General features: G+C 48.2%; 13 protein-coding genes and 1 non-coding gene across 14 annotated transcripts; 8 read left to right on the forward strand and 6 right to left on the reverse strand.

The window, feature by feature from the left end:
* Positions 1-23: 23 nt before the first annotated feature.
* Positions 24-1,861, reverse strand: C7M61_003649 (ubiquitin-conjugating enzyme E2; the record flags this gene model as incomplete). The annotated part of the gene is made up of 2 exons (XM_024858986.1): positions 24-558; positions 768-1,861. The coding sequence occupies 2 exons, from the start codon at positions 1,859-1,861 to the stop codon at positions 24-26; spliced, it is 1,629 nt and encodes a 542-aa protein (XP_024712660.1).
* Positions 1,862-2,013: 152 nt separating this feature from the next.
* Positions 2,014-3,140, forward strand: C7M61_003650 (mRNA splicing protein; the record flags this gene model as incomplete). Its single annotated transcript, XM_024858987.1, has 2 exons — positions 2,014-3,106; positions 3,133-3,140. 2 exons carry the CDS (start codon positions 2,014-2,016, stop codon positions 3,138-3,140), a joined length of 1,101 nt encoding a protein of 366 aa, XP_024712661.1.
* Positions 3,141-3,163: 23 nt separating this feature from the next.
* Positions 3,164-4,702, reverse strand: ESA1 (NuA4 histone acetyltransferase complex catalytic subunit; the record flags this gene model as incomplete). Its single annotated transcript, XM_024858988.1, has 1 exon — positions 3,164-4,702. The coding sequence occupies one exon, from the start codon at positions 4,700-4,702 to the stop codon at positions 3,164-3,166; it is 1,539 nt and encodes a 512-aa protein (XP_024712662.1).
* A 100-nt stretch (positions 4,703-4,802) lies between these two features.
* On the reverse strand, positions 4,803-6,020 carry C7M61_003652 (uncharacterized protein; the record flags this gene model as incomplete). The annotated part of the gene is made up of 1 exon (XM_024858989.1): positions 4,803-6,020. The coding sequence occupies one exon, from the start codon at positions 6,018-6,020 to the stop codon at positions 4,803-4,805; it is 1,218 nt and encodes a 405-aa protein (XP_024712663.1).
* A 134-nt stretch (positions 6,021-6,154) lies between these two features.
* Positions 6,155-7,185, forward strand: C7M61_003653 (peptidylprolyl isomerase; the record flags this gene model as incomplete). Its single annotated transcript, XM_024858990.1, has 2 exons — positions 6,155-7,123; positions 7,147-7,185. The coding sequence occupies 2 exons, from the start codon at positions 6,155-6,157 to the stop codon at positions 7,183-7,185; spliced, it is 1,008 nt and encodes a 335-aa protein (XP_024712664.1).
* Positions 7,186-7,249: 64 nt separating this feature from the next.
* On the reverse strand, positions 7,250-8,719 carry C7M61_003654 (cleavage polyadenylation factor subunit; the record flags this gene model as incomplete). Its single annotated transcript, XM_024858991.1, has 1 exon — positions 7,250-8,719. One exon carries the CDS (start codon positions 8,717-8,719, stop codon positions 7,250-7,252), a length of 1,470 nt encoding a protein of 489 aa, XP_024712665.1.
* Positions 8,720-8,806: 87 nt separating this feature from the next.
* On the reverse strand, positions 8,807-9,595 carry SOL1 (Sol1p; the record flags this gene model as incomplete). The annotated part of the gene is made up of 1 exon (XM_024858992.1): positions 8,807-9,595. One exon carries the CDS (start codon positions 9,593-9,595, stop codon positions 8,807-8,809), a length of 789 nt encoding a protein of 262 aa, XP_024712666.1.
* Positions 9,596-10,745: 1,150 nt separating this feature from the next.
* C7M61_003656 lies at positions 10,746-10,862 on the forward strand. Its single transcript, XR_003025416.1, has one exon. It is a non-coding gene; the product is annotated as a 5S ribosomal RNA (ribosomal RNA).
* Positions 10,863-11,304: 442 nt separating this feature from the next.
* Positions 11,305-12,765, forward strand: GLR1 (glutathione-disulfide reductase; the record flags this gene model as incomplete). The annotated part of the gene is made up of 1 exon (XM_024858993.1): positions 11,305-12,765. One exon carries the CDS (start codon positions 11,305-11,307, stop codon positions 12,763-12,765), a length of 1,461 nt encoding a protein of 486 aa, XP_024712667.1.
* A 1,476-nt stretch (positions 12,766-14,241) lies between these two features.
* C7M61_003658 (phosphatase) lies at positions 14,242-15,288 on the forward strand (the record flags this gene model as incomplete). Its single annotated transcript, XM_024858994.1, has 1 exon — positions 14,242-15,288. The coding sequence occupies one exon, from the start codon at positions 14,242-14,244 to the stop codon at positions 15,286-15,288; it is 1,047 nt and encodes a 348-aa protein (XP_024712668.1).
* Positions 15,289-15,947: 659 nt separating this feature from the next.
* Positions 15,948-17,339, forward strand: SOF1 (rRNA-processing protein; the record flags this gene model as incomplete). Its single annotated transcript, XM_024858995.1, has 1 exon — positions 15,948-17,339. The coding sequence occupies one exon, from the start codon at positions 15,948-15,950 to the stop codon at positions 17,337-17,339; it is 1,392 nt and encodes a 463-aa protein (XP_024712669.1).
* A 1,080-nt stretch (positions 17,340-18,419) lies between these two features.
* Positions 18,420-20,450, forward strand: HRK1 (putative serine/threonine protein kinase; the record flags this gene model as incomplete). Its single annotated transcript, XM_024858996.1, has 1 exon — positions 18,420-20,450. The coding sequence occupies one exon, from the start codon at positions 18,420-18,422 to the stop codon at positions 20,448-20,450; it is 2,031 nt and encodes a 676-aa protein (XP_024712670.1).
* Positions 20,451-21,262: 812 nt separating this feature from the next.
* C7M61_003661 (uncharacterized protein) lies at positions 21,263-23,062 on the reverse strand (the record flags this gene model as incomplete). The annotated part of the gene is made up of 1 exon (XM_024858997.1): positions 21,263-23,062. The coding sequence occupies one exon, from the start codon at positions 23,060-23,062 to the stop codon at positions 21,263-21,265; it is 1,800 nt and encodes a 599-aa protein (XP_024712671.1).
* A 2,308-nt stretch (positions 23,063-25,370) lies between these two features.
* On the forward strand, positions 25,371-25,927 carry C7M61_003662 (uncharacterized protein; the record flags this gene model as incomplete). The annotated part of the gene is made up of 2 exons (XM_024858998.1): positions 25,371-25,868; positions 25,922-25,927. 2 exons carry the CDS (start codon positions 25,371-25,373, stop codon positions 25,925-25,927), a joined length of 504 nt encoding a protein of 167 aa, XP_024712672.1.
* Between the last annotated feature and the right edge of the window lie 312 nt (positions 25,928-26,239).

The raw sequence follows: 26,239 nt of genomic DNA on the forward strand, positions 1-26,239 counted from the left end.
ATAGCATGCATTTATTATAATCCTTATACCACCCTATCGTAATTCTCGTAATCAATGGTCAGACCACGCATGGCCAGACGGACGTTGCGGGCAAACGTGGCTGTATTCTTTGCCAAAACGTTTGCAGCAGCCTTGTTCAATGGGTCATTTGGGTTGGGTTCCAAAAAGAGGAAGTTGAGCCCCAGGATCACCGAATTGAGCGAAAGCACAGGCAGCCAGTCCTCTCGCAAGATGTTGAGACACACATTTCCCTCCAAATCTATGTTGGGGTGGTAGATTTTTTGAGTACACTTGATCTTGGGTGGATCGATGGGGAAGTTGTCTCCGATCTCCACAGTGAAGGAGAAGACACCACCATTGTAGTAGCCCTCGGCTGGACGGATGAAGATTCTAAAGTTGAAAAGGTCACGAGGATCAGGGAACTCAACCTTCACAGTGGAGGGCAATTCGAGCTCAGTGACATCTTTTTGTAGTCTGATCTGAGCAGCGCTTACCTTACCCAGTGGGTTAGCAGCTGTGGATGCAGCCGCCTCGGGACTTTGACGAGCCTGTTCCTGCCTTTGTTTCTGAAGCTGGCGGATTTTAAGCTTTTGTTAGTAAATTGTGAATTGTTTGGTTTGCACGAGCACTTACCATCTGATATCGTAGCAAGATTGGTAATGCGACCACCATGTAGATATGGTAGGATGGAGGTGCACGGGTGCAAGTTGCAACACCATCAACAGATGAACGGATTGTCGTTCGTTATGGCCGTTTTGAGGGGTTACTCTGCGACCTCTTCGTCGTCCAGTTCTTCTCGGTATCTTGCAAATCTGGTGTGGATTTTGTGGTACTTCTTCATTGCAGACAAAAGGCGCTCAGTGCTAGCGTCATCTCTAGCATTGAATATATCTTCTTCAGGCTGCCTGAGGATATAAAGTCGGTGCTTAAAAGCATCCTTGTCATTTGTTACTTTGTAAAGACTTTCGTAGGGCGAAATGTAGGCACACTTGACCTTCACTAGCCATTCCAAGTCTTCCAACACCACATCATCTGTTCCTGACATCTGCGGACCGTACTGCATTTCCGTCACGAACACCGAATGCTTGTTCCATTGTAAAACATCTCTGTTGAACAGATCCACTGCAAATGGGTCTGAATCTGCAGTGAGCCATACAGAGTAGGTTTCCCATATAGTGATATCGCTGAGATGGCTTCTGCAAATTTGCCTGATTTGAAGGCCCGCATATTCAAAAAGCTCTTGTTTTTGGCTAGCGTGAAGAAGTCGAACCAACCACTGGAAGGTATACCCAGCACAGTAATTGGCAAAATGCACCTCTATGGATCGAAGTAAGCGGTGTATGAGAGTCTTAATAACCTCCAGATCTTCAAAGAGCGGTACCATCAAAAACCTTATCCAGTGAAATAGCATGGAGCTTTTGTTGACTCGTTTGAGTTTGGATGTTGCAAGGAAAGTGACATAGTCAAAGTCATTCTTGATGATTTCTTCGCCTCTACCATGAAGCTCAAAAACGACTTCTCGATGTAGTCTCCAGATAGTCGAATGTTCGTTTGTGGTCAACATTATGGAAGTTGTGGCGTAGTAAAGTGCCCATAGCTCGGTTCCTGTAAGCAGCTGCAAGTCAAACTTGTAGCCCAATTTCTCAAAAACAGCATGTGCTTCGGCAAATATCATAAGGTATGTTTTCTTGGACATTGCAATGTCTAGCGTATCGGTTTCAGCCGACTCGTGGAAAAGAATCTCTCCGTCTGGGGCATCATGTATTATCTGTAATGAGCTGATAGTGCACTTTGTGGTGACAACCTGGCTATATAAGCCCCGCAGAAGCTTGAATGCATCGTCTGTAAGCCATTGAGACATTTTATAGCTTATTTCTGACGATTTGTTGCAGTAGATCACACATATATCTGTAAGTTGGAAGTGTTGATATCTGTAGATGTACGGGTGCACCTACGTATCTGAGGGCATCACCTACTACGATATAGTACTTGGAATACATAAATTGAAAGCAGATGCACTCCTCAAAGCTCATATCCCCAGACGAGCTGCTTATAGCGCCAGACGTGCTTCTGGAGGCCGTTTATGCCAATACTAAGCTCGATTTTCTTCTTCGAAATACCCAAAAGAAGATAGATCCAAAGCCTCAAGTGAAGCAGTCCACGGATCTCGTCAAGGTTGATGATTCCATGGATATCGAACAAAAGCAGCAAATTGAACCTTGCAGTACTCTACGAAAAGTGCTTTTGGGTGCACACGACGGCTGGGTCCGTTCCTTAGCTATAGATCCAGTCACCAATGGATGGTTCGTATCTGGAGGAGGAGATAGCAAAATCAAAATATGGAACTTGGTTTCAGGAACGCTAAAAGCGACTCTTCCAGGGCACATTATGTCCGTGAGAGCCCTTCAGGTATCGAAAAGGTACCCATACCTCTTTTCAGGTGCAGAGGATAAGACAGTCAGATGCTGGGATCTCGAAAGGACCAATTCTCCCGCAGGCTGCCAAATCAGAAACTACCATGGCCACGTTGGCGGTGTTTACGCTATGGATCTACATCCAGAACTCGATCTTCTTTTTACTGGGGGAAGAGATGCTGCTATCAGAGTGTGGGACATACGAAGCCGAACCCAAATCATGGTTCTTACGGGACATCGAGGAGATGTTTCAAGCATTGTCTCGCAGATTGGTGATCCTCAAATATGCTCCTCGTCCATGGACGGAACTGTCAGACTATGGGATATCCGGAAACAAAAAACCCACTTGACTCTAACACAGCACCGTAAGTCGGTTCGTCTGTTGATAATGCACCCTCACGAAATGACCATGGCATCTTGTGATTCCACCGGCAGCATCAAACAATGGCTCCTTCCAGGCGGAGAGCTCCTTAATGAATTTGGTGAAACTGGCACCGAAACAATGTCTCCAGTCATCAACACACTCGCTTTGAACCCTGCCTCCAATGAGCTTTTTGCAGGTCACGGTGACGGCAGAATGGCGTTTTACGATTACGAAACCGGACAAAACTTGTCCACTATTCCTCCAAAGCCTGCCACAGCAGACGACACTTGTACTATATATACTGCTGCCTACGACATGCTGGGATTGCGTCTTATTACTGGCCTGAGTGACAAGAGCATTAAAATCTGGGGGACCGAAGAGCGGCCTACCAGCCAAAGCGAAGCTGATTGGCGGTGAATGAGGGCGGCGTCCATTGGAGCTTCTCTGGATCGAGCTCGTGCTTCTTCTTTTCCTTCACCTTCTTGACCAATTTATCGTACAATGCCATGATTTGGTCCGTGATGACAATGATATGCTGACCCTTGTGGTATTTGATGATTTGAAGCGTCGATAGCGTGTGGAGAACGTCTGTTGTCGTCATGCAAGTAATGGCTGAAATCTCCTCGATGGTGATTTCCGAGGCTCCGTTCCCAGCGGTAGCAGCAGCTCCGTTGGCTCTTGGTGGAGGCAGCGCCGAGTCTTCCCGCAGGCTCAGTTCTCGCTGGTTATTCTTTTTGTATAAATGGGGGTTGCACCTTTCGACGAGGAGCTTGACAAGAACATCTGTCCAGAATGCTCTGTACGATAATAGACCCAAGTCGGAAAGCGGTTTTTCCGGCGATCCTGCCTTGTTCTCGACATTCGACAACATGTACGAAAATTGGATGAGCAACTTACCGTAACCCTTTTTCTGGTAACACGGTAGCGTCAAAATACAAGCCACGTTGTACCCGTCTGCGGATTCTTTTTCCTTGGAGAAGTAGCCCACCACATGGTGGCCCTGGGGTGATCTGATGGTCATGATGTAGAACAAGAACGGATCCACATCGTAGTAGAGCGTTTTGTGATCAAGGAAAAGCTTCGAAAGAAGACACAAGTTTCTGCACCACGTTCTCTGCTTACGCCCGTCAATCTCCCAGAAGCTCACCTTCTCGTCTCTGTAGATCTCGTTTCCAGGAGGGTGCTTCATGGAGCACTTCGCCCTGTGTCTCTCAAACTGCTTCTTGGAGCCAAAGTATGAAAGCGTGAAATCACAAATGAAGATCTCGTCCTCCTCCGTGAGCTCGATAGGGTACGGTGAGAAGTACCAGGGTTCTATTATGTGCTCACCCAAGATAACACTTGAAAGGTTTCTCACTCTGGCCACCTCGGAGTGGTTCTGAATCATGGATCCGCTTGTCCTAAGCTTCTTTATCTCATCCTCTCGGCTCACTTCCTCTCCTGGGCGCTTGAGACCCTGAACATTAAGGTTGTCCAAGTCCATTTCATCGTTTTCAAGCGGGGTGGCGCTTTCCTCCTTATCGGACGCTCGGGGCTGTGGAGTCGATTTTGTGGACGACTTCTTGCTGGTTTTGCCCGTCTTTGTCCCCGTCTTCAGCTTCAGCTTCTCGGGTTTCTTCTCCTCCTTCTCCACCGGAGGAATCATCAGCTTCAGAAAATCAATTTTGTCCGGCAGAATCCACTCATCCAAACGCTTGTTGTAATCCTGGTAATGAACATAGAACACCTTTTTCCCCTTCTTGGTGTTCTGCTGGAGAATCTCCGCTAACCTCTTTCCATCCTCCTTGTTGACAAATACCTTACACCCTGAGATGATTTCATCAACGGTGAATTTAGGATCTGGACCTTCGTCTTCCTCAGCTTTGATCTGGATGGATGCTCCAGAGTCCACCACAGGCAGCCGTGTCTTCTCCTTTTCGGTCATGGGGTTGGTGATGGTGTTGATCTTTTTGCTACGCACTTTCGCACCTACTACAGTACCAGTTGGTCTGGATAAATAACTATGTACTGGGTGGGGCAGAGTCTCACTCTTTTCTCCACGTGACGGCCTCCTCGCTGGGCTGCTCGACTTTTTGCAGCAAAAGAAGATAGCCGATGTTGTATTTTTCAAAGTTCATGATGAACTGGGTGAGCTGTAGCCTCAAGATGTTCAACTCGTGCTTGACGAGCTCGTCCTTGTTTGGCGCATGTGACTCTTCCAAGTCTGCGTATTTTTTAACGTCTCTGATCAAGTTACGCTCAAGACAAGCGTAGAGAAGCTCCTGTTTGGTCAAATCCCACACATTGCCGTTTCCATTGAGTCCACTGAGGTAGTAGTTATCCACCGTGAGGAAATTGTAGTGGGCCTGTAAACGGTTGCGCAAAACCAGCTCAGGGAAAAGCTGCGTTGGGATGTATTTTGTCTTGAGACGGAGAGCATCAGCTAACGATGCAACCTGCTCCAGTGTCAAGTTGTATGCTGTTTTCGCAGCCAATTCCTCCAAGTCAGTATTCTCAGGCACAGACTTTGCAACCTTGTCGCTGTTTTTGGCAGACCAGAGACGAGGGAGAAGCGAGGGGAGAATACACGTCAGCGGGGTGATTTCGGGAAATGCATAGCAAAGCAATGGCGTCATCTCCATGAAAATGAGGAAGATCACCGAGAAGGTGGGTATTTTGATGAAATCGCTAGGGGTCCGTTTGAACAACAAAAAGTCCGATCTCAGCAAATTGAACATTTCAGGCGTGTACACCTTGAGAGCCGAGCCCTTGTTGTGGTCCACAGCGTCTCCAGCTGTGTTTTCGATATTGGTCCTGTTTTCCACACGCTTCTGGTACAATTCCTGGGCCATTTCTTGCGTCAATGTGGCAAACGAAGGAACTTGGATATCTACCGTTTTACCTTCGTTGTTGATCTGGTTTGTCACTTTGAAATCAGACTTTCTGAGTGCCCTGAGTGTCTTGTGATTATTCCAAACCAGCTTCACTCCGTGCTTGTAGAACTTGACAAGCTCTTTGGCGTATCCGAAGGATTGAGCGGCTTTCAATGACCATCCCTCTTTCCCACTTTCCTTAGCAATGTCTCTGTGTAAATCAACCTTGGGTCTTATCGCCAATGGAAGGGTTTTCATATTGTTCACTTCAGATTTCGAAGCAGGCTTCCAAAGTGCCTGGAGGAGTTGGGACCGCTGAAGCTGCGTATCAAAGACATGCTTCAGTTTGCCAATAGAATAAATGCCATTTTCAACGGCTTTCAAGTTCATTCCTTGTGGCTGCAAGACTAAGGAACCGTTGCTTTGAGCGAAGATAGTGCACACTTACACCCGTACACCTCGCCTTAACCACTATGTATGGGATTCAAGAATTTACTCCACGATTCAGCACTTTTTTCATAATCATGCTGTATATCGAGCCGAGAAAGAGGATCGTGACAAAAGACGATCTTGCAATCTGGGAGAAATCACAAACGCACGAGGATTTGTTAAATTTCATCGTGGATCTCCAGAACCTGGTTGAAGGTCTCACTAATCAAGCCAAGGTTCACGAAAGCGATGCTATCAAGGAGCTTGTGGCTCAACTTGACAAAATCTTGGAGTTGGTGGATAAGCATCCGGTTTTGAAGGAGAGGGACATTTCCAGATTCGGCAAAAGCGAGTTCTGTGACTTTTACGATGATATCCAGAAACAAGCACCTTCCATGTTCTCGGGCCTAGTCCAAGATAAAGAGGCCGTGGTGGAGCTTGCACGCTATTTTGGAGAGTCTTGGGGCGACAGAACACGTATAGACTACGGATCGGGACACGAGTTGAACTTTTTGTGCTTTTTCTATTGTCTACACAAGTTGAACGTTATCACCAAGGACGACTACCCAGCACTCGTTCTCAGAGTGTTTTGTAAATACATCAGCATCATGAGACAGCTTCAAAAGACTTACTGGCTAGAGCCTGCTGGATCGCATGGTGTGTGGGGTCTCGACGACTACCACTTTTTGCCATTCTTGTTCGGAGCTTCCCAGCTAGCTTCCCACCCACACATGAAGCCCAAGTCAATCCACAACAAGGAGATGGTTGAGAATTTCTGGGAGCAGTATATGTACTTCGAGTGCATTCATTTCATCAACTCGATTAAAACCGTTCCTGGTTATGACGGCAACACGCAAGCCAGTCTCAGGTGGCACTCACCCATGTTGGATGATATTCTGTCAGCAAAGTCATGGGCCAAAATCAAAGATGGCATGATCAAAATGTACAATGCCGAAGTTTTCGGTAAATTGCCCATCATCCAGCATTTCATGTTTGGCCATATCATCCAGTGTCCCGAGGACGTTCCAGAACACTCCGATGAAGAAGCCAGCGACTGCGGTCATGTCCACAACCATCTAGATACAAGAAACACCTGGGGCGACTGCTGCGGTATCAAGATCCCTAGTGCCATTGCTGCATCGCAGATGATCGAGAGAAACCAAAAATCCAAGCCGGTCCCATTTGACTGATTACTCAGTGTAACCAATGCCAGTGGCAATGATGATATTGTGTGGAATCTGGCCAGGGAATGGCAACAAAAGCGACATACGCTTCTTGGTGTCGTCCACTCTCGAAACATGTGCATACCCAAGTATACTACAGTTGAGCAAATCACGAGGCGAAAGCTTTCCTGAAGCAGATGGTATAGGCACGTTGGTTATAGCAACAACGGAGTTTTCCAAGTTGGAACTCAGAGGCTCATCGAGCTTGACGTAGTATTTGTCTAGCGAGCTCTCCTCTTTCTTCACATCGGACTCGCCAGACTCTTCGGGAGCATAGTCGTCACCAGATGGCAAAAAGGCCATTTGAGAGTTGAACTCAGCAATTTTGACAACCTTGTATACCTGGAAAGTCGTGAGGTCAACGTCTGTTTTGTAGGGCGACAATCTCGTCTTGTAATTACCGTTGAAGTACTCCTTGATGGTATCTTCCTGTACCTTTCTGATGAACGAATCGTTGACTTCAGCAACACCACCGGAAAGGGGCATCTTGATGATATTTAGCAGGTTCTTCTCGATTCTGTGCTGGAACTTCCTCTTCAAATCCACAGTGAGTCTCTCGTTACCCACAACCACGACAAGATCCACTTCAAAATCAGAGAGAATGTTTTCAATCACCACAACGTCCTTGATGTTCAAGGCAGGCGTGTCGATGACGAAACCACTGGATCTCACCTTGGGGTCTTCCTCCATTCTGGAAAGAGCAGCCACACCAAGCTGCGAGACCTGGTACTTGAACAACTCCAAATTCTCCTCAATGTTATCGTACCCGTAGTTTTTCACAAGCGGTTGCTTTGGATTATGGAAAGTAGCTCCCAGTGTAGTGGATCCACCCCAACCACCAGCGCTCTCTAGGTCTAGATTGTCAGAAATGGCAGCGGCTGTGAGTGATCCTGGAACCGAAAAAACACCGTCTTGAGGATTCAAGTTAATCAAAAGCGGCATGTGGTCCATTTTCACCGCATAGGATACGAGCGTCTTTGCCAATGCGGTCTTTCCACTCTGCTTGTTACCCAAAATGAGCACCTTGGGCCCCCTTTTCAGCGATGCAGCGGCCTCCTGACGTAAAAGTTCAAGAGCAAAATGGAAGTTCTGGTGGTTTGGCATGACCAGCTCGTCAGAGGTGTATTCACTGATGGAGGCATCTTCATTGGAGATGTTGATGTTTTCTTTGTTGATGGTCAAGGTGTACTCGAGGGTGCATCCACTTGTAGGAGCGTAAACGGCAACCTTGACACCTGTAAGTCTGACGTCTACGCCAGACGGGAGTTCTGTGCCAAAAATCTCTGCTATACCGTCAGTGACTTTGAGTTTCATGATACATTTGAAAGGAACCTCAAAACGCCATTCTGAAAGCGCAGGAACCTTTACTTCGGTGACTTTGAGCTCTGAGCCGGGCTCATTGGGGTCTAGATTTCCAGCAAAGCCTGGAATTGACATGATCTAGTGGAGAAAGGTGTAGTGGTTGGTGATGGTGTATGAGGGAGTTATGCAGTACATGTCTATATAGTGGTTCATGGGGCCAGCCTACAAACCAGAAAAGCTCAATTTTTTCGGCTTGAACTTTTTCTGTGACTCTGTGAGCGGCACTACTTTGCGTTCGCCCGTTTTGGGGTTGATGAACTCGTTGTGTGTGGAGAAATCGACCTTGGAGGCAGTAGGAATGGCGTTTTTCACCGGCGTGGCGTCCGTAAACGGGTTGACCAAGGGCTTACCGGATTCAAACTCCTCGTCGGAGGAAAAGCCGTCCTTGCCCAGGTTGCCGTGCCACTGCTCCACCAACAGGTCCGTGATCATCTGACCACCGGGAGTTGCAGCCACCTTGATCTGCTTCCTGCGAGGCGGTCTCGTGGGGCTCTCGGGCGGCGTGTCACTGTCTTCTTCAAACGCCAAATTCTCGTTGATCTTGGAGAGCTCCATGGGATCTAGACTGATCGGAGCATGTAGTTTCTGTGGCTGCATCGACCTTCTGCCACTTCCGGCGACCAGGTGGTTTGGAAGGAGCATCCCGAGCAGCTCCAGCAGGGAAAAGAGGTCGGCCACAGGGCGTTTTCTTCTGCTTCTGGGCGACTTTTGTGGAGTGAAGCCTGGAGTAGGGAGTAGGAGTTCTGAAGGAGCCAAATTCTTTGGAGTTTTCGCCTGAGACTTGTGAGGCGTCTTGGACTTGTGAGGCGTCTTTCTCGGCGTTTGCAAGTCGACTGGCGACAAAGTGGGTTTGCCCTTTGCTGGGGTGGTTGGGGTGGTTTCTGTGATGGAGACCTGGGGGGTCTTCTTTTTCGCCGATCTGGGCGGCGTCAGCGGCATTGCAAAAGACATGACGGAAAGTGAATATAATTTCGCTTTTCAAGTAAGAAGAAATGTAGTTCTTGTGGTTGGTGGATCAGTTTGGATGAAAACGGCAGAGGTGATCCAGGTGGCTGGCTACGCGCGAACCAGCATTATTTCGGTGCGTTTCGCGTTTCACGGTCTGGGTGCAAATGCGCCGGAGTTTTAAAAATGGAGTGTCATTTATTGATTTTGTAAAATATATTGTTTAAAAAAATGGAGAGTATTTGCTAAATAGATTCGTCAAAAATCATTTAGAACGGAAGGTTCAGTGGCTGGTTGGAGGTAGGTGGGTTGAGCGTGTCTGGCTGCGAATGGCTGGTGAGCGTGTGGTAATACAGTGGATGGAACAATGGAGCTGATGTTTCAAAAATGTTTCTTGCTTATTTACGTGAGTGTTATATCTGCTGGCAGAAGAAGTTTCTCTGTAGCTTCGCTTTTTTAAAAATATGATGTTTTGATTGGGCTGGTTGGGCTGGTTGTAGGATGCTTGTAGACCCAGCTGTGCACCCAATGCACTGATGCTCGATACTAAGAATGCCAACGTCGAAATATGAATTTCTGTAACCATTGAGATTTTATGACGTCTATGCAGCTATACTGGAGAGGCCTGTCATATTTGGAGAAATTGGCTGGAGAATTGTTGGTTTCGATGATACCCTAGTGGGTCTAGGCTTCATAGGCCTCGCATTTTGCACCCAAGTACCAAGCCAATTACTTCTCAGGCTTATCTAAAAAAGCACGTCACAAGTATAAATATTCTCAATCGCCCTATTTTGAGAAATTCGTAATTCTTGGAATTTAGACCATTGGGTAACTTTCGATCCTTCAGTATGGAGAGTCAGTATTCAATAAGGGTTCCAGCGTCTTGAAATAGCTAACTTCTCATTTCTGTGTGGACCACCTGTTCAGACATTCCTTGTTCCAACACCAAACCTCTTGAAGATTTTTTAAACGTTACATTTTTTACCCCGAAACATGTCAATCTGACTGGTCCCAATGGACCTCTATTACCCCCCTACGGTGCTTTCCTGCATCAACCAACCAATTTGCATTTTCACATATTTTAAGGATTCCTGCATATACAATAAACTCTGGTTTAATGTTACTGTATAGTGGACCAAAATTGTTCACTTTCGGTTGCGGCCAACGAAGGTGGAGCATACTGTTTCCCGTCCGATCAACGAGCGTCAAGCCGCCTATCGCCACAGTGAGTAATACAGTGGGAGACCATGTGTGAAATTGTGGTGCTGCAATCTTTTTCCTCTTATTTTTTTTAATTTTTTGGTGAATGGTAAACTCTGTAATTCCCGGGCAAATGTGATTTTAATAACAAATGAAGACAGCGTGTGATCATATTGGAAAGCTTAATTATATCCCAGACATCCATCACACCGGGCTGGACCATTTGGCTGCGAAATCTGCCCAGATCCCCACGACCACCCCGCCTTCCAACAACCCAAACCAAAACACAATTCAAATTAAAAACCATAATCATCCTTCCAAATCACCAAACTACCCCAAAAAAATCCCCCACACGATCCCCCATTTCCCCAATAGCCAACCACATCGTCCCACCGCAGTCGCACATCCACACCCTGTGCACTTCTGCTGACAAAACCACTATGTTTGCTCCGGCAAAGCAATTATCAACCCCTTCCTCAGTTTCACGCCTCCTTTCCCTCAATAGACATCTCACCATGGCCCCCACGTCCGTGACAAAACACTACGACTACCTCGTGATTGGCGGTGGTTCGGGAGGTACCGCTTCTGCTAGAAGAGCTGCCTCTTATGGAGCCAAGGTTTTGCTTGTTGAAGCCAACTACAGAAAATTGGGCGGCACATGTGTCAATGTGGGCTGTGTGCCCAAGAAAGTCATGTGGTACGCTGCTGATATGGCCCACAAGAAGGAACAATTGAAGGCGTACGGCTTGTCTGATCTGGACGCTAAGATCAAGTACGGCGACTTTGACTGGCCTGTGATCAAGAAAAAGAGAGACGCGTACGTGCAGCGCTTGAACGGCATCTACGAGAGAAACTTGGAGAAGGAGAACGTGGAGTACGTGTATGGATTTGCCCAGTTTGTCGATGACCTGGGTAACATCGAGGTGACCTTGTCTGAGGACCAGGAGGTCAAGTTCTTGTCGAAGGACTACAAGAAGCACGACAAGTTGCTTTTCTCTGCTGACAAGGTGCTTGTGGCCACGGGTGGCCAGCCTATCATTCCTAATGTTGAAGGTGCAGAGCACGGTATCAGCTCGGACGGTTTCTTTGAATTGGAACAGCAGCCTAAGTCTGTTGCCGTTGTTGGCGCAGGCTACATTGGTGTGGAATTGGCCGGTGTGTTCCAGTCCTTGGGCTCCGACACCACCATGGTCATCAGAGGCGACACTGTGTTGCGTTCTTTCGACGAGATCATCCAGAACACCATCACCAACCACTACACCGACCACTTGGGCGTCAACATCATCAAGCAGTCGGGCAGCGTTTCCAAGGTTGAATTGGTGGGCGGCAAGAAGCGTGTGCATTTGGGCAACGGCGAGGTGCTCAATGTGGACGAACTTGTCTGGACCATTGGCAGAAAGTCCTTGGCCAACTTGGGCTTGGACAAGGTCAATGTGGAACTCAACGAGCGTGGCCAGATCACCGTGGACGAGTACCAGCAGTCGAGCAACCCTAACGTTCTTTCGCTTGGAGATGTCACTGGAGGCGTTGAATTGACTCCAGTAGCCATTGCTGCAGGCAGAAAATTGTCCAACAGGTTGTTCTCCGGCCAGGAGAAGTTTGCTAAGGACAAGTTGGACTACAACAACATCCCCTCGGTGGTGTTTGCCCACCCTGAGGTTGGCTCCATTGGTTTGAGCACCAAGAAGGCCATTGAGCAGTACGGCGAGAAGAACATCAAGATCTACAACTCCAAGTTCAACCCAATGCAATATGCCATGATGGACTCGGACGACCAGAAGGTGCCTTCTGTCTACAGAATTGTGTGCGCTGGACCAGAGGAGAAGGTGGTTGGTTTGCACATTGTGGGCGACTCCTCTGGCGAGATGTTGCAAGGTTTCGGCGTTGCCGTGAAGATGGGAGCTACCAAGGCCGATTTCGACAACTGTGTGGCCATCCACCCCACCTCTGCCGAGGAGTTGGTCACCATGCGTTAGACTAGAAGATACATATGAAGCAGCCCAGCTGCAATTAATTGAGCCTCGAAAACGATTACTATGGGACTAAAGCGAAAATTTGTAGAAGAGGGTGGAGTTGCCTGTTATGGTGGTGTGCTTGTTGCCATTCTCGGATTGCATCTGACCGGTCGGCCGTTACCCCAATGAGTCATCTGAGTCAAACACCATCATATGATTTCGGGATTTTCCAGTGGCCCACATTGGTTAAGGGGTTTATAGTTGGATTATGGGATTTCATTTTAGAGATTGTAGTGGTAAGTAGTGGTTTTGGTATTAGTAGACCATTCGCAGCCATTGAGACACGGCAAGATGGTATCCAAAGCACTAGGTTAATTCTTATTATTGGGACCAAAATTGGCATTATTGAGAGATTGATATTTCATGAAGAATCGAAGCAAATCTCGCCATACCTGGTTTCCTCAGTTTGCCCCATTCCCCACCAATTGTAGCGTTTGTTCCCAACCTCGAACAATAGGCAGCCACCTTCGACAAGCAGGCTTAGAAAGCTCTAATATGTGGGGCAGAGGAAGTGAAGTTTGTCTAGTGGAAGTCATAAAAATGTGGATTTTGCTTCGTTTGACTCAAATGGGAAGTTCCGATTGGACATTGCCGGTCTTCGAGTTTCTCTATATGGCACTTCCACATGCCTCATGATGGCCATACCCTGAAGAGCAATCAAACGTGAAAGGTACTTTTTTCGAAAGAAACCAGTATATTTCATTTCCTTCAATATCGCAAAATGCCCTAGAATACACAATCTTGAAAATTGCCCTCTCACCTCCACATGGCCCATGTGCTCGTATGCTGGTCCACCACCCAAAATCCGCCATTCTTATGTATGGTCTACCTTGTAGATACCTCTGTTCATTAAGCGTCTTACCTATTTCGAAAAACCCCTTCTTTTTGTACTTTCACCCCAGGACCCCAGTTACCCACTCATGCCTCGGCTTGTGCTCGTACCCATACTCAACCAGCCACACAGCAACCAGAAAACCAAAACATCTACAAAAACCAAAGTCTCCAATTCTTCAGCTAGGATACAAATTCACCCAAAAATACATTAAAATCCGCTGTTTTCCGAACCCGGGCCCGGATTGCTGGCCGTCCAGTGAAGTACTGGTATATCGCCTGGCTGCGAATACCAACCAGCACCCTTCACAAACTCACCGATACCACAGAAAAAATTCAATTCCACTATGAGAATTCAAGTTTTCCAGCAAAAGTAACCCAGTCTCTTTAGTTCACATTGCCCCACCCCCAGACCCTCTTTAGCCCACCCGGACCCTCGTGAAACTCCCTTATTTACACCTCTGTGCACTGCTTTTTTTCTCACCTCAACTACAACACTCCCGGAACAAACCTGGAGATTTAGCCCCACCCCTCGGCCCTGTTTATGCCCACGCCTCCCGGGCCCATCCACTGAGTCTTTTCTTCGACTCCTTTGAAAACCCAGCCATGGGCCTGACCACCTCGTTGCTCTGCTGCAATCTGGACGCAAACGACCTGGACGACAAGGTCCACAAGAGCAGCCCTCGAAGCGCCCTGCCCACGCAGAAACCCACTCCGCCAAAACCTCTGCAGCTGCAGCAGAACGTGGCGAAAAAGAGAGAACCGAAAAAGGAAAACCGCAAAGACGTCGACGACGACCAGCTGGTCAACGAAACAGACACCATCACCAACACCAACGAGGAGCTGAACCAGACGCCCACGCTAAATAACAACAACAACAGCAACCACCAAAACAGCAACAGCAATAACGGCGGCGGCGCTGAAGGCGCCCCAGTTCCGGCTGGCAGTGAAAACCCCGTGCTGAACGTGCAGAACGAAGACCAGGTCCGTAACGAGGCCCAGGCCGCTGCCGAAGCCCAGGACCAGCTCAGCGAAATGGATCTGGAACTCGACTTGACCAAGTTGCAGGAGGGACAGGCTCACCACCCGGAAACGGGCTTCCTCCTAGGGCACAAGAACACCAAGAAGTTTGGCAAGAAAAAGTGTCTTATTTTGGACCTCGACGAGACCTTGGTGCATTCGTCCTTCAAGTACTTGCGCACGGCGGACTTTGTCATCCCCGTGGAGATCGACAACCAGGTCCACCACGTGTACGTGATCAAGCGTCCTGGCGTGGACGAGTTTTTGGAGAAGGTTGGCCGTTGGTTCGAAGTGGTGGTGTTCACCGCCTCTGTGTCCAAGTACGGCGACCCGTTGCTCAACAAGCTCGACATCCACCGTGCCGTGCACCACCGCTTGTTCCGTGACTCGTGCTACAACTACCAGGGCAACTTCATCAAGAACTTATCGCAGATTGGCCGTCCTTTGAGCGAGTGCATCATCATCGACAACTCCCCGGCGTCCTACATCTTCCACCCGGAGCACTCCATCCCCATCTCATCGTGGTTCAGCGACACTCACGACAATGAGTTGTTGGACTTGCTCCCGTTCTTGGAGGACATCTCCAAGCCCAACGTCGACGACGTGGGCAAGGTGCTCGACATCGGCTTGTAGCGGTGCTCCCCGCCGGTAAGCAGGACTTACCACTCGTGAGGCCCTTTCCCTCCTAATCAGGGCCCGGTCCATGCAAAACTGAATGGTTTAATAGATTCTTGCCTTAGACAGGGCCTCTCGTCTGCCCTGGCAGCGCTCCCTTTCCGGTGCTCAATACATAATAATTTAATATTTCCTTCAGTAGTCCTGTGATGAGTAGTGGTGAAGTTTTGCAGTCGACTTGGCTGAGATGGTTTGGCAGTAAACTAAGTAAACTAGAGAATGTCACAATCCAGGCCCCGTGGGCAATTTAGAAGCAGCTCACATGAAAGTTTAGTAGAAGAATCACCTAAAAGAAGAAAAATATTGTGGTTAACAAAAAATGCCAATTTTCAGACTGGTTGAAAAAGAGTATAGTGATTAACATGGGCCGTTTATGTAGCACTCGCAGAATAGGCATACCCCGAAATCAGAGGCCCTCAACAATTGACAAACAAAACCAAATATTCAAAATTTTCAACTTCACCCATTTTATCACAAATGAATCCCAAAACAAAAAAAAGAAAATTTTAATAGTCTTCGTCCATGACTCTCCACCACCCATACATCCCAGATCTGGATCCTCATCGCGATACTTATTACTGCGCAGGCTCATCTCAACCTCCTACTACATCACCACAATGAAAATCAAAACACTCAGCAGGCTGGCCGACAGCTACGTGCCTGCACGTAACACACAGGAGCTGGCGATGCCCCGTAACTTGAATCCAGCGCTTCATCCGTTCGAGCGGGCCAGAGAATACACTAGAGCAGTCACTGCCACCAAACTAGAGAGAATGTTTGCCCAGCCGTTTGTGGGCCAGTTGGGCGACGGCCACAGAGATGGAGTTTACTGTCTTGCAAGAAACTACAAAACCACCAACCAGGTTGCCAGTGGTTCCGGCGACGGTGTGGTGAAATACTGGAACATGACACTGAGAGAAGAGCTGGTGAGCTTCAAGGCCCACGAAGGTATGGTCACGGGTTTGAGTGTGACGCCTCGTAGGGGTTTGCTTTCGTGTGGTGACGACACGTTCATCAGGTTGTGGTCGCTTGAGAGCAGCGACTTCCCGGAAGAAACAGGAGATCTTGAGGTGTTCAAGCCTGAGGGCTACAAGCAGCTGACCAACGCCTTGATCAAGACTTTTGCGGGTGACCACGCATTCAAGGGTCTCGACCACCACGCTGACGAGGACATTTTCGTGACCGGTGGCGCCAAAATCAATCTCTGGGACATGAGCAGAACCCGCCCTACTCTGAACCTCACGTGGGGTGCTGACAACGTCAACAGCGTCAAGTTCAACCGCACGGAGACGAATGTGTTGGCGTCAGCAGGCCTGGACAACTCCATCGTGCTCTACGACATCAGAAGCAACACCGCTGTGCAGAAAGTCGTCACCAACATGAGAGCCAATGCGCTTTCGTGGAACCCCATGGAGGCCTTCAACTTTGCCTCTGCCCATGACGATCACAACTGTTACTTGTGGGACATGAGACGCATGGACTCGTCGCTCAACGTGTACAAGGACCATGTCAGTGCTGTGATGGACCTTGATTTCTCGCCCACGGGTCAGGATCTCGTCACCGGCTCGTACGATAAAACGATTCGTATTTACCGCCCACGGGACGGCCACTCGCGTGAAATCTACCACACCAAGCGTATGCAGCGTATTTTCAGCGTGTGCTTCACCACCGACCTGCGGTACATTTTGAGTGGGTCGGACGATACCAACATCCGTTTGTGGAGAGCCAACGCCTCGGACCGTCTGGATGTCAAGTCGCTGAAGGAGCGTTCCAAGAGAAACTACGACGAGAAGTTGAAGGAGAGGTACAAGTACATGCCCGAGGTGCGCCGTATTGCTCGTCACAGACACTTGCCCAAGGTTGTGAAGAAGGCGCAGGAGATCAAGCGTGTGGAGGTGGAGTCCTTGAAGCGCAGAGAGGACAACGACCGCAGACACTCGAAGGAGGGTTCCAAGCCCCGTGTGCCCGAGAGAAAGAAGCACATCCGCGGCACTGCCATCAAGGAGTAGGTGAGCTGAAGAAGCAGGTGGATTCAAGCCATAGGTGGACCACGACATAACTGGACCAGGTATTGAAAAGGCAATTGTGAGCCTTGGATGATGCCAAATCTCTTAAAATGCGTGGATTTATTCATGCTCATCAGGAGAATCCACCACCTTCGCTTCAATTCATCGCTTACCTACACGGGTCTAGTCACAAGGCAAAGTAGCCGCCGCCTCAGTGCTCCACCGCAGATCGAGTCCACGGTGACGGTCCAATCAAAGCCTTCCATCACGATCAAAACACCAAAACACCTCCGACAATGGTGCCGTTGCGAGGATAGCGTGGTTCGGAACTCCGGTGTTTGTCTCGGAAGATCTCATACATGAGGGTGCATCTGGCGATTTCGCAGCCATTTTGACAGCACCTCAGCCTCGCCGCAGCCACGCTTCCTGGTTGCCCAGTCCATCGTGAAACAAATCTTTAAAGTTTGCCGCCCCTTTGCATAGATCCACGTCCATCCAGCCGACATTGCTAAGCAATGTTCGTGGTGTTGGTGGTGGGTGGGTCCTGCAGGCGGTCGGAGTGGCTCCATCAGGCGTATTGTCTCACGAGCCTTACTGGCCGCTGCTGTGCCCGTGCCACCGACAAAACTACACATATTCCCACGGAATCGCAAACATTCCATTGCAGCGCTGCCCCGTAGCACCTCTCTGGCCCAATCCGGAAATGCCAATCCCGCCATGACCCAATGCCAAGTCGCACCGCAACTGGTGAGACACCGAGAGTTGCACATCCGTGCACCAGGACGAATCACCAATCCTACTTTCCCAAAATGCCTCTCTCTTGATATCTCAGAGCTCTGCTGCCTCCCCCTCATATCAGACCAAACTGCCCTTTCTCCGTGCGCCCGACGTCTCTAGCATATAAGGAGTCGCCGAAGCCGTGCCCCTTCCATTTTTTAGAAAAAATTCCGCCTTCCCAGGCTCCTCAGCAAACCAGTCCAGGTTGCACCGCATAATCCTCACTTTCATCACTAGCACTTCCTTGATTTAGCGGCCTACGCCCCCTGTGGCAGCCCAGTTGCATTTTCCTATAGCATATCCGCGATGCCAGATCGTCACAGACTCAAGCTTTTTTCTCATTTCAAGCATCAGCTGCCCCAGGAGGAGCCCTTGAACAGGCAACCGTCCAATTCGTCTCAGGGCCGCCGCTTTCTTGGTTTCCACATTGGCAAACACGGTTCACAGGACTCGTTGGCCACGCCGACAATGACGAATTCCTCAGAGAAGGAGCATCTGCACCCTCAGGGTCCCCAGCAAAGAGACCCTCTCCACAGCACCAGAGACCAGTCCAAGTCGCCGTCAATCATAGTCCAGCACGCGTCCCAGAACCCGACCCAGGCGGCTCGCCACCACAGCATGGAGGACACGCTGTCGCCCAAGGGCCACGGCATGGCGGACTTGAAGCGTTTGTTCAAGAACAAAAAGTCCAACCAAAGCATCCACAGTCCCAGCAGCAATTCGCCGATCCAGCAGGCCACGGTGGCGCAAGCGGCGAATGGCAACTCTGACGCCAACGGGAGCGGCCTCAGCCCGTCGGTACAAGGACTGACTCCGCATAGCAGGGCGCCTCTGCTGACATCTTTGGCGGCTCTCATCAATCAGACATCCTCGCAGCTTCTCAACTCGTCACAGGCTACAAAACGCCCAGAGGGCCCGGTGCACGAGCCATTCACTCAGGATGGTTCGGCGTTGGTGAAGAAGTACGGTAAAGTCGAGAAGGAGCTAGGTTCTGGTGCTGGTGGGTCCGTGCGCTTGATCATGAGGCCTCTGGACCGCAAGACCTTTGCCGTGAAAGAGTTCAGGCCCCGCAGAAACACAGAGTCTTTCAAAGACTACACGCGGAAATGCACGGCGGAGTATTGCATTGGCTCCACCTTGAAGCACCCTAATATCATCAAGACGATCGACATTATTCACGAAAACAACAGGTATTATGAGATCATGGAGTACGCGCCCATCGACTTCTTTGCTGTTGTGATGAGTGGCGAAATGTCCCGTCAGGAGATCAATTGCTGCCTCAAACAGATCCTCGAAGGTGTCTCCTACTTGCATTCGCTTGGCCTCGCCCATCGCGACTTGAAACTAGACAATTGCGTCTTGACCACTGACGGCATTCTCAAGATCATTGACTTTGGGTCTGCGGTCATTTTCAAGTACCCTTATGACCAGCATAGCTCCAACTCCACGGATACAATACATTACTGTCATGGTGTGGTGGGCTCGGACCCTTACCTTGCTCCAGAGGTCTTGACAAGCTCTAATTCATACAACCCACAACCTGTGGACCTCTGGTCGGTTGCCATCATATACTGTTGTATGACACTCAAGAGATTCCCATGGAAAATCCCCAATGCCGAGAAGGACAACTCTTTTAAGTTGTACGCCATGGAGGATGACAATTGGCACGACTACTACTTGTCTAACGAGTGCCACAAACTTTTGTTACGTCAGAGACAGTTGAAGAATACCATAATCAAGCTGAATAAGAAGAAGAAGCTCCTACAGAGACAGCGGGATCAGGAGAATTGCGATCCCGAGGAGCGCGATGATGCTGAAACAGCCGAGGCTGTGGAGGAGAAGTTGCAGTCTTTGGAGGCCGTGCAGATTCTTGACGAAGAGAGCACTCAGGAAGTGTTGACCGAGTTGAAGAAGATTGACGCGAAGCTTGAAGAATACGAGAACACCAAGACAGAACAAAAAGCATTGTTCCAGGAGCGCCGCGAAGAACTGACTGCCGATTCCGAGCCTGGTGCCGAAAAGGCAGACGAGTCGCCCAAATCTGGGGAAAAGAGGTCCAAATCCCATAAGCTGATTCATGGGCCATATAGATTGATGAGGTTGCTCCCACACGCGTCAAGGCCAATCATCCACAAGATGCTACAGATTGATCCGCACAAACGAGCCAGCATCGAGGACATTCTCTCTGACGAGTGGATCAAGGAGATTGAATGCTGCACTTTGAAGACTGTCGAAGGAGGCAGCGGCGACGATGAAGAGGAGACCATACTAATCCGTGGGTCGCCCGAGCACGAACACACCATTGTTATGGATGATGGTAAAGAGGATGCAGCTTGAGGTTCGCTTGGGCGACTGTCTCTACTCTGGTATAATCGATCAGAAATGCACGAACATCGTTCATGTAACATTTATCTACGCGTCAGTGCTTCGGGAAACGTTGATCCAATCAAAGGCTCGAAAATACAACCCAAGTGATATCAGTGGGTCGCCCCACTATGTGAGAAGATCCGTGAGTAATTCTGTTTTCGAAACCTGGTGCACACTGCCAGTGACCCTCGATGTGGAAGAGTCGATAAAGCGAATAACGCAAATATAGCATCTTTTTCTTCATGGCTCTTTGACCCCACAAATTGAACTCTTGAAGGATTTCGATGGTGGTGCCTCCATGTTGTGGTCTCAATCGATGATCGTGAGTTGAATTTGCGGCTTGAATGTAAAAACCCAGGGTGTTGCTGGATATCACAAACCTTGCCGATTTCAATATCGTAGCTTAGGTAAATAAGGAAATGCGTAACTCATCACAACACTCAAAAGTCTATCTCATTGAGCGGCTCGAGGCTTGGATCTGGTCCGCGTCAAATCCTGTATATACATATAGAGGGTCTCCGAAATGGCTTGTAATCTGTGCCCATTGGGGTAATTCTGGTGGATTAAAATGGCCGAAATCAATGCTGTACTGTCTAATAATTTGCCTCCTATGCTTTAAACGAGTTTTCCTGTCTCACACAGCCATTTTGTTAGGACAAAGAGATCGCAGCATACTCCGAACCATGCGCATCAGAAGGCATACAAATGGTGATACAATAGCAGCTTTATCTGATAAGTTACACTTGCGTTTTCAAGTCGGTTCCTTTACCCATCGAAGGATATCATAGGTTGATAACCTTTGGGTCATGGTCGGGAGGGGCGATATATATGTTTTCGTGCCAGTACGCTGTGTGTGTACAGCCTTGTGACGAGAACAGCAAACGGCCTCGTAATCTATACACTCGTGCATGCTCTGGAGTGACACGAGTGGGTTGAACATCAAGAGGGATCTCGCTGTTTCCAAATAGATGTTGCGGGAACTTAAAAGCATTGGCGGGAGCATAAAAGAGGTTTTCATCAAAGCAACTCAAGGCAACGACTGGGAGGCATTTAGAATCAAGCAAAAGCGTCTCTTTGGTTGTTTGCTCCATATTTCTGTAATTTGTCTCTTCGAAAACTACTTCGAGGCTCTCAAATTGAACTTCAGCCTGGACACTTTCTTGGATCCTATAATAGGAGCTTCTGGCAACCATGGCGCGGATTTGAAGGATCCTAGCAAGCTTTGTACCCGGCCTCACTTTAACAACGGAGCCAATTTTGTCCAAAGGTGAAGGTGAAATGTATTTATTGTAATTGATTGTAACATCAATTAGTAGAGGCACTTTCTCGACACCCACACAAAACGTTTGTATTGGGTACAGTTTGCGGAGATCTGAGATCGGCCGCAAAGAGGTCTCTTTTTCAACCCGTTCAGCAGGAACAATACACTGTGATATTGAGGCTTCTGACTCCACATCACCTGAAGCTGAGTACAAAATCGGAGAGCTTCTCGAAGAAGCTCTGTCAAAGCATTTCGACGAACTCGTCAGAGGTTTCTGACGAGCTAAACAGTTCCGAATCTTTGAAGCTACTCGTTTGAACATACTAAGATGAGGGCTTGTCTCTTCATCCAGGCTGTAGGTAATCTCTTTTTCCAATACATTGCAGGTCTTATCGAGGCCCTTCGGGGTTTTCTTCCCAGAGAGGTATGAGACATCATCAAAGGAGCCCTTGCTCTCTTTCGCATAGACATTGCAAGTCACATCTTCTTTGCTTTCGTACAGAATGATGTATCGCTGGAAGCTATCTTGCGAAGTTTTTCGGGGTCTCTCGGCGTGAGCCAAACTGAGAGCTGACGAGTCTTCAAGGAAAAGATCGAAGGTCCCTTGTTTAACAATACATCCAGGGAAACTTTGAGGCGCAAAAGGCTTGTCCATTTCTTTTATAGATTCCTCCACTCTCGATGCAATGTTGAACTCAATGAATGCAGAAACGGTCGTGTCCGGAAACTCCTTATGTGCTATTGTCAAAGAAACCTTCAAGGCGTAGCTTCTGATGAAATCATGAGTGTAAAATGTCGGGCCAAGATCTGGTAAGTTACAGTCCCAAACTTCACCAAGGATGACAGATGGTTGTGTTGATAGACACATTGCCCTGTACGCCTTTTTCTCTAAGAGAACAACGGAGCGAACGTCACTTATAACAGAGTCTAAACTTGGTACGATACTGAATTCTTGTAGCTCGACCCGTACCTTTGTGATGATGAAAATGTTGTCGGAGGTGCTTTCAAAGCCATCGTGACCCAGAAAACTCAAATCTAAGCGGATACTAGTGGGGATAAGCTGACCCGAATACATAAATGGATAAGTGTGATCGTCTGCAGAAAATCGACCGTTTCGAAACTTCGCTCTCAACGAGATTGAATGTTTGTCGTTGAGGTGATAGACCGAGTCCGTGTTCAAGCCTGGGTTGAATCCATTAATGAGATAGGTAACGGGGGAACAGGAAACGGGAAATGATACCTTCTCCTCACCAACATTAAGGAAACATTTTTCTTCTATTTGTAAGGGCATCTTAAGGTCAGTCCAGTCGTATGTGAGCATTGTTGTTCGGCTTTCAAAAGCAAGCATTGTGTTACCAGGACTTGGCCCCTTCCCCAATGATGTAACACCGTACCGTGATCTCGCTTTTTCAATACGAGGCTTCGTATCAGGATCGCTGACCAACCGAGAAGCTCTAAGAAGGACTTCTGTGATTTGGTAGTGCTCTCCCAGAATCCACACTCCTACCGTACGAAACGAGAAAAGCCGGTCACCTAGAGCCTCAACCTCTTCAGGAATCAGACGCTGGAGATTTGTGCCCAAATTTCGAAATAGAAAAATCGTACTCACCTTCTCATCGGACATCTTGTTCAGAGTCTCGGGCTTTTGTTTGCATGTGCTCATCAATGTATCTTTAGAATTCAGTATTCCAGGGCTGGAAAGGAAAAGAAAAAGGTGTTGGGAGTGGGTCATTTATGTGGCTGACAAGTCACTTGTCATGTTTTATACGCAATAGTGGACAAAAGCGGAAGTTTGTCTTTTCGCCGCAATTCTTCATGTATCCATCCATCATGACGGTAGATATTATTTATTCTTCATTGCCTAAAAAATGCACACACTGTCTTTTGGATGCAGATGGAATACGCTGATATTATCATGCACCAAACCCGTTTCGATCCCAATTCAAGCTTGAGTCACGGTGAAATCGATCAAAATCACACTATCAATTAAGGATGGATAAACTGAGATGGGAAGCATGTATATCGACGGTTGTGAGTGAACGAAGGTTGTAGGTAAGTTCACAAGACGTCCTCAACATATGGAAAATCAACGATCCAAAGAGTTTGTACGAGGCGTCACAGTACAAGACAAAGGATCATCCTTCATGAAGGCGAAATGGCCAATGGTGCTTTTTGAATGTTAGTAGCACAGGTTGCGCTTCCACACCGCACCAGACTTGATCATAAGTATCCAGTTCTCACCTAGTACAGAAAACCTTGGTACTTCCAGAATGTATTCTTTGTGTTGCGTTATTTATTGTTACAACTCAATGGCACTTTTCTAGATATGGTTGCAGGAATAAGGCTGGGTGACCTATCCTCTATCAACCCCGTCTACGGTACCTCAAGCCTTGACAACAAGGCAGAGGGCAACTTGAACACGCTCACGATATGATCCGTTGATTGCTTATCTTGAAGGAGGGCTACAATTGGTGGAACAACACTGGCGGGCTTCTTGACATGAGAGACGTTACCAGGGCCCGTTAGCTTGCGTTCCAGAAATACGAAAATCCAGGAAAGAGGCCCCACATGACCAACGGCAACTCCAGCGACCAGATGATGTGTGATGCTATACACATGTACTTTCCTGGGTTGGCGATTTCAACGGGCAAACCAGGCAATGGTCCGCAGTATGTAGCACCCATGGCCGAAAAGAGAAAGGGCAGGAGCCGTGATTTGCTTCCATTCGTCTTTTTGCCTTTTGAAAGGTCTTTGTGGACTCAATTCCAGGAGCATTCAAGGATCCAGAAGCATTGCAAGATATAGGCTTCCGGTTAGGCGTAGGATATGGTGAACGTAAAACTCCGCAGAGCTATTGGGTAGCACCAAAGACCAGGTTCTTCGTCTGATAGCTAGATGTACTTCTGTTCCAATAAGTTGATAGCAGGCTTTTGAAGACCCGCAGTATCGGACTCCCATAGTGTGTCTCTCACGGACAGACCCAATGGGGAACCTTAAGCTGCCGAAGACGCCTGGGCATTCAGCAAATGCAAAACTTGCCATATTGAGCGAAACAAGAATGACTTCCTTTGTCTGCCATCTGAGGCGACTTTTCAATGCCACCGAGGTAGTCGGTGAAAGTGGCTATAGAACCACCATACTAGCAGAGCTGAACCTGGATGTACCATCTAGCGTTTCATTTTGAAAATCAGGGTTCCTTTGCTTTTGAAGCAATGGCCTAACGTAGCCCCGGACGACATTTACGAGCTAGACATTGGTGGTGGTCGAGGAGACATAACGCGATTTAAGTGTTTTTTGCAGCCAACCCCAGAGTCATTCCCCCCTTAATACTCTCTTCTTCCACAACAATGATGGAGTATAGATATTCCAAATTGATGCCGTCCCGAAAGCCAAAGAAATCGACCACCAATGGATGGTCAGACTTCACTTGTACTCTCTATGTCCTTGCTAGGTTGGTATTCTTTGGCTGTCTCTGTTGGGTACTCTTCTTAACCTCGACTCTGTTTCAGAGAGTGGCTGATCTGGACTCCCACCAAATATCTACCACCGATGTAGGTACTTGCCCTCTCACTATCTTGAACCAGCAAACTTGTCGGATCGACAACTTCATTACCTTCGCAAGCGCCTCTATGCTGATGGTGGAGGAGCTGGAGAGTGTCCAGGAACCGAAACCCCAATTTGCGGATAATCGTCTGGGGCAATCCAGCCAAGGGATTCAAGCGGTGATTCCGCTCAAAAAAGAGGATGAGGCTCTTATTCTCACCACCATCTTGTCTATTTTTACCCACTACGTGGCTGCTTCCATCGCGTTTGACGTCTGTTACAACAGAAGCGCACACGCTAAGTATCTCTACTGGGGATGTTACGCTACCTGGGCGGAGATGTTGGTCATCTCGCTTATGATGGGAATTGGTTATTTCCGTTACTCCAAATGGGAATTCCTTGAACTGTTGTGTGTTTTCATGATTTACTTGGGACTCATGAGCTTTTACTTCTTCAAAGCTGCAGTTGACACAGAGGAGGGTGACCTTGATGTTGAAGGGATGGCTGGCAACAATCCTGATCCTCACGGCGAGCCCAATCAAAGCAACAATCCTGACCCAACTGGCATGCCCCATCGGGAGAACGTGGGAATTCATTACTATTTGGGGAGAGCGGATGTCCATTTCCATACTCTGAGGGTTGATACTGGTCCCAGCGCTCGGAGATATACACCATCGAGCCAGGAATCGGTTGAAGAGGTTGTAAGACTTGATTCCAATGTGCGAGGCCGAGGAAGAGTCATGCCAACTCAGCGTGAATCAACACGAAAAAGATCCTCGAGGCACAAAAAGCCCCATTGTCATTCTGAGGTGTCAAGTTTATGGTCCGAAATCTCCTCATCTTGAAGCTTCGCAGGTTTTCAAAACTCACCGACTGTCTCTCATAGGAAGTCAACGCCCCGGCACACTTTCATCAGCATCTGAATTAAAAGTTCACACCTACGAGTATTTAATGT

This window comes from Candidozyma pseudohaemuli, assembly GCF_003013735.1.
Source record: "Candidozyma pseudohaemuli strain B12108 chromosome Unknown scaffold00010, whole genome shotgun sequence".
NCBI lineage: Eukaryota > Fungi > Ascomycota > Pichiomycetes > Serinales > Metschnikowiaceae > Candidozyma > Candidozyma pseudohaemuli.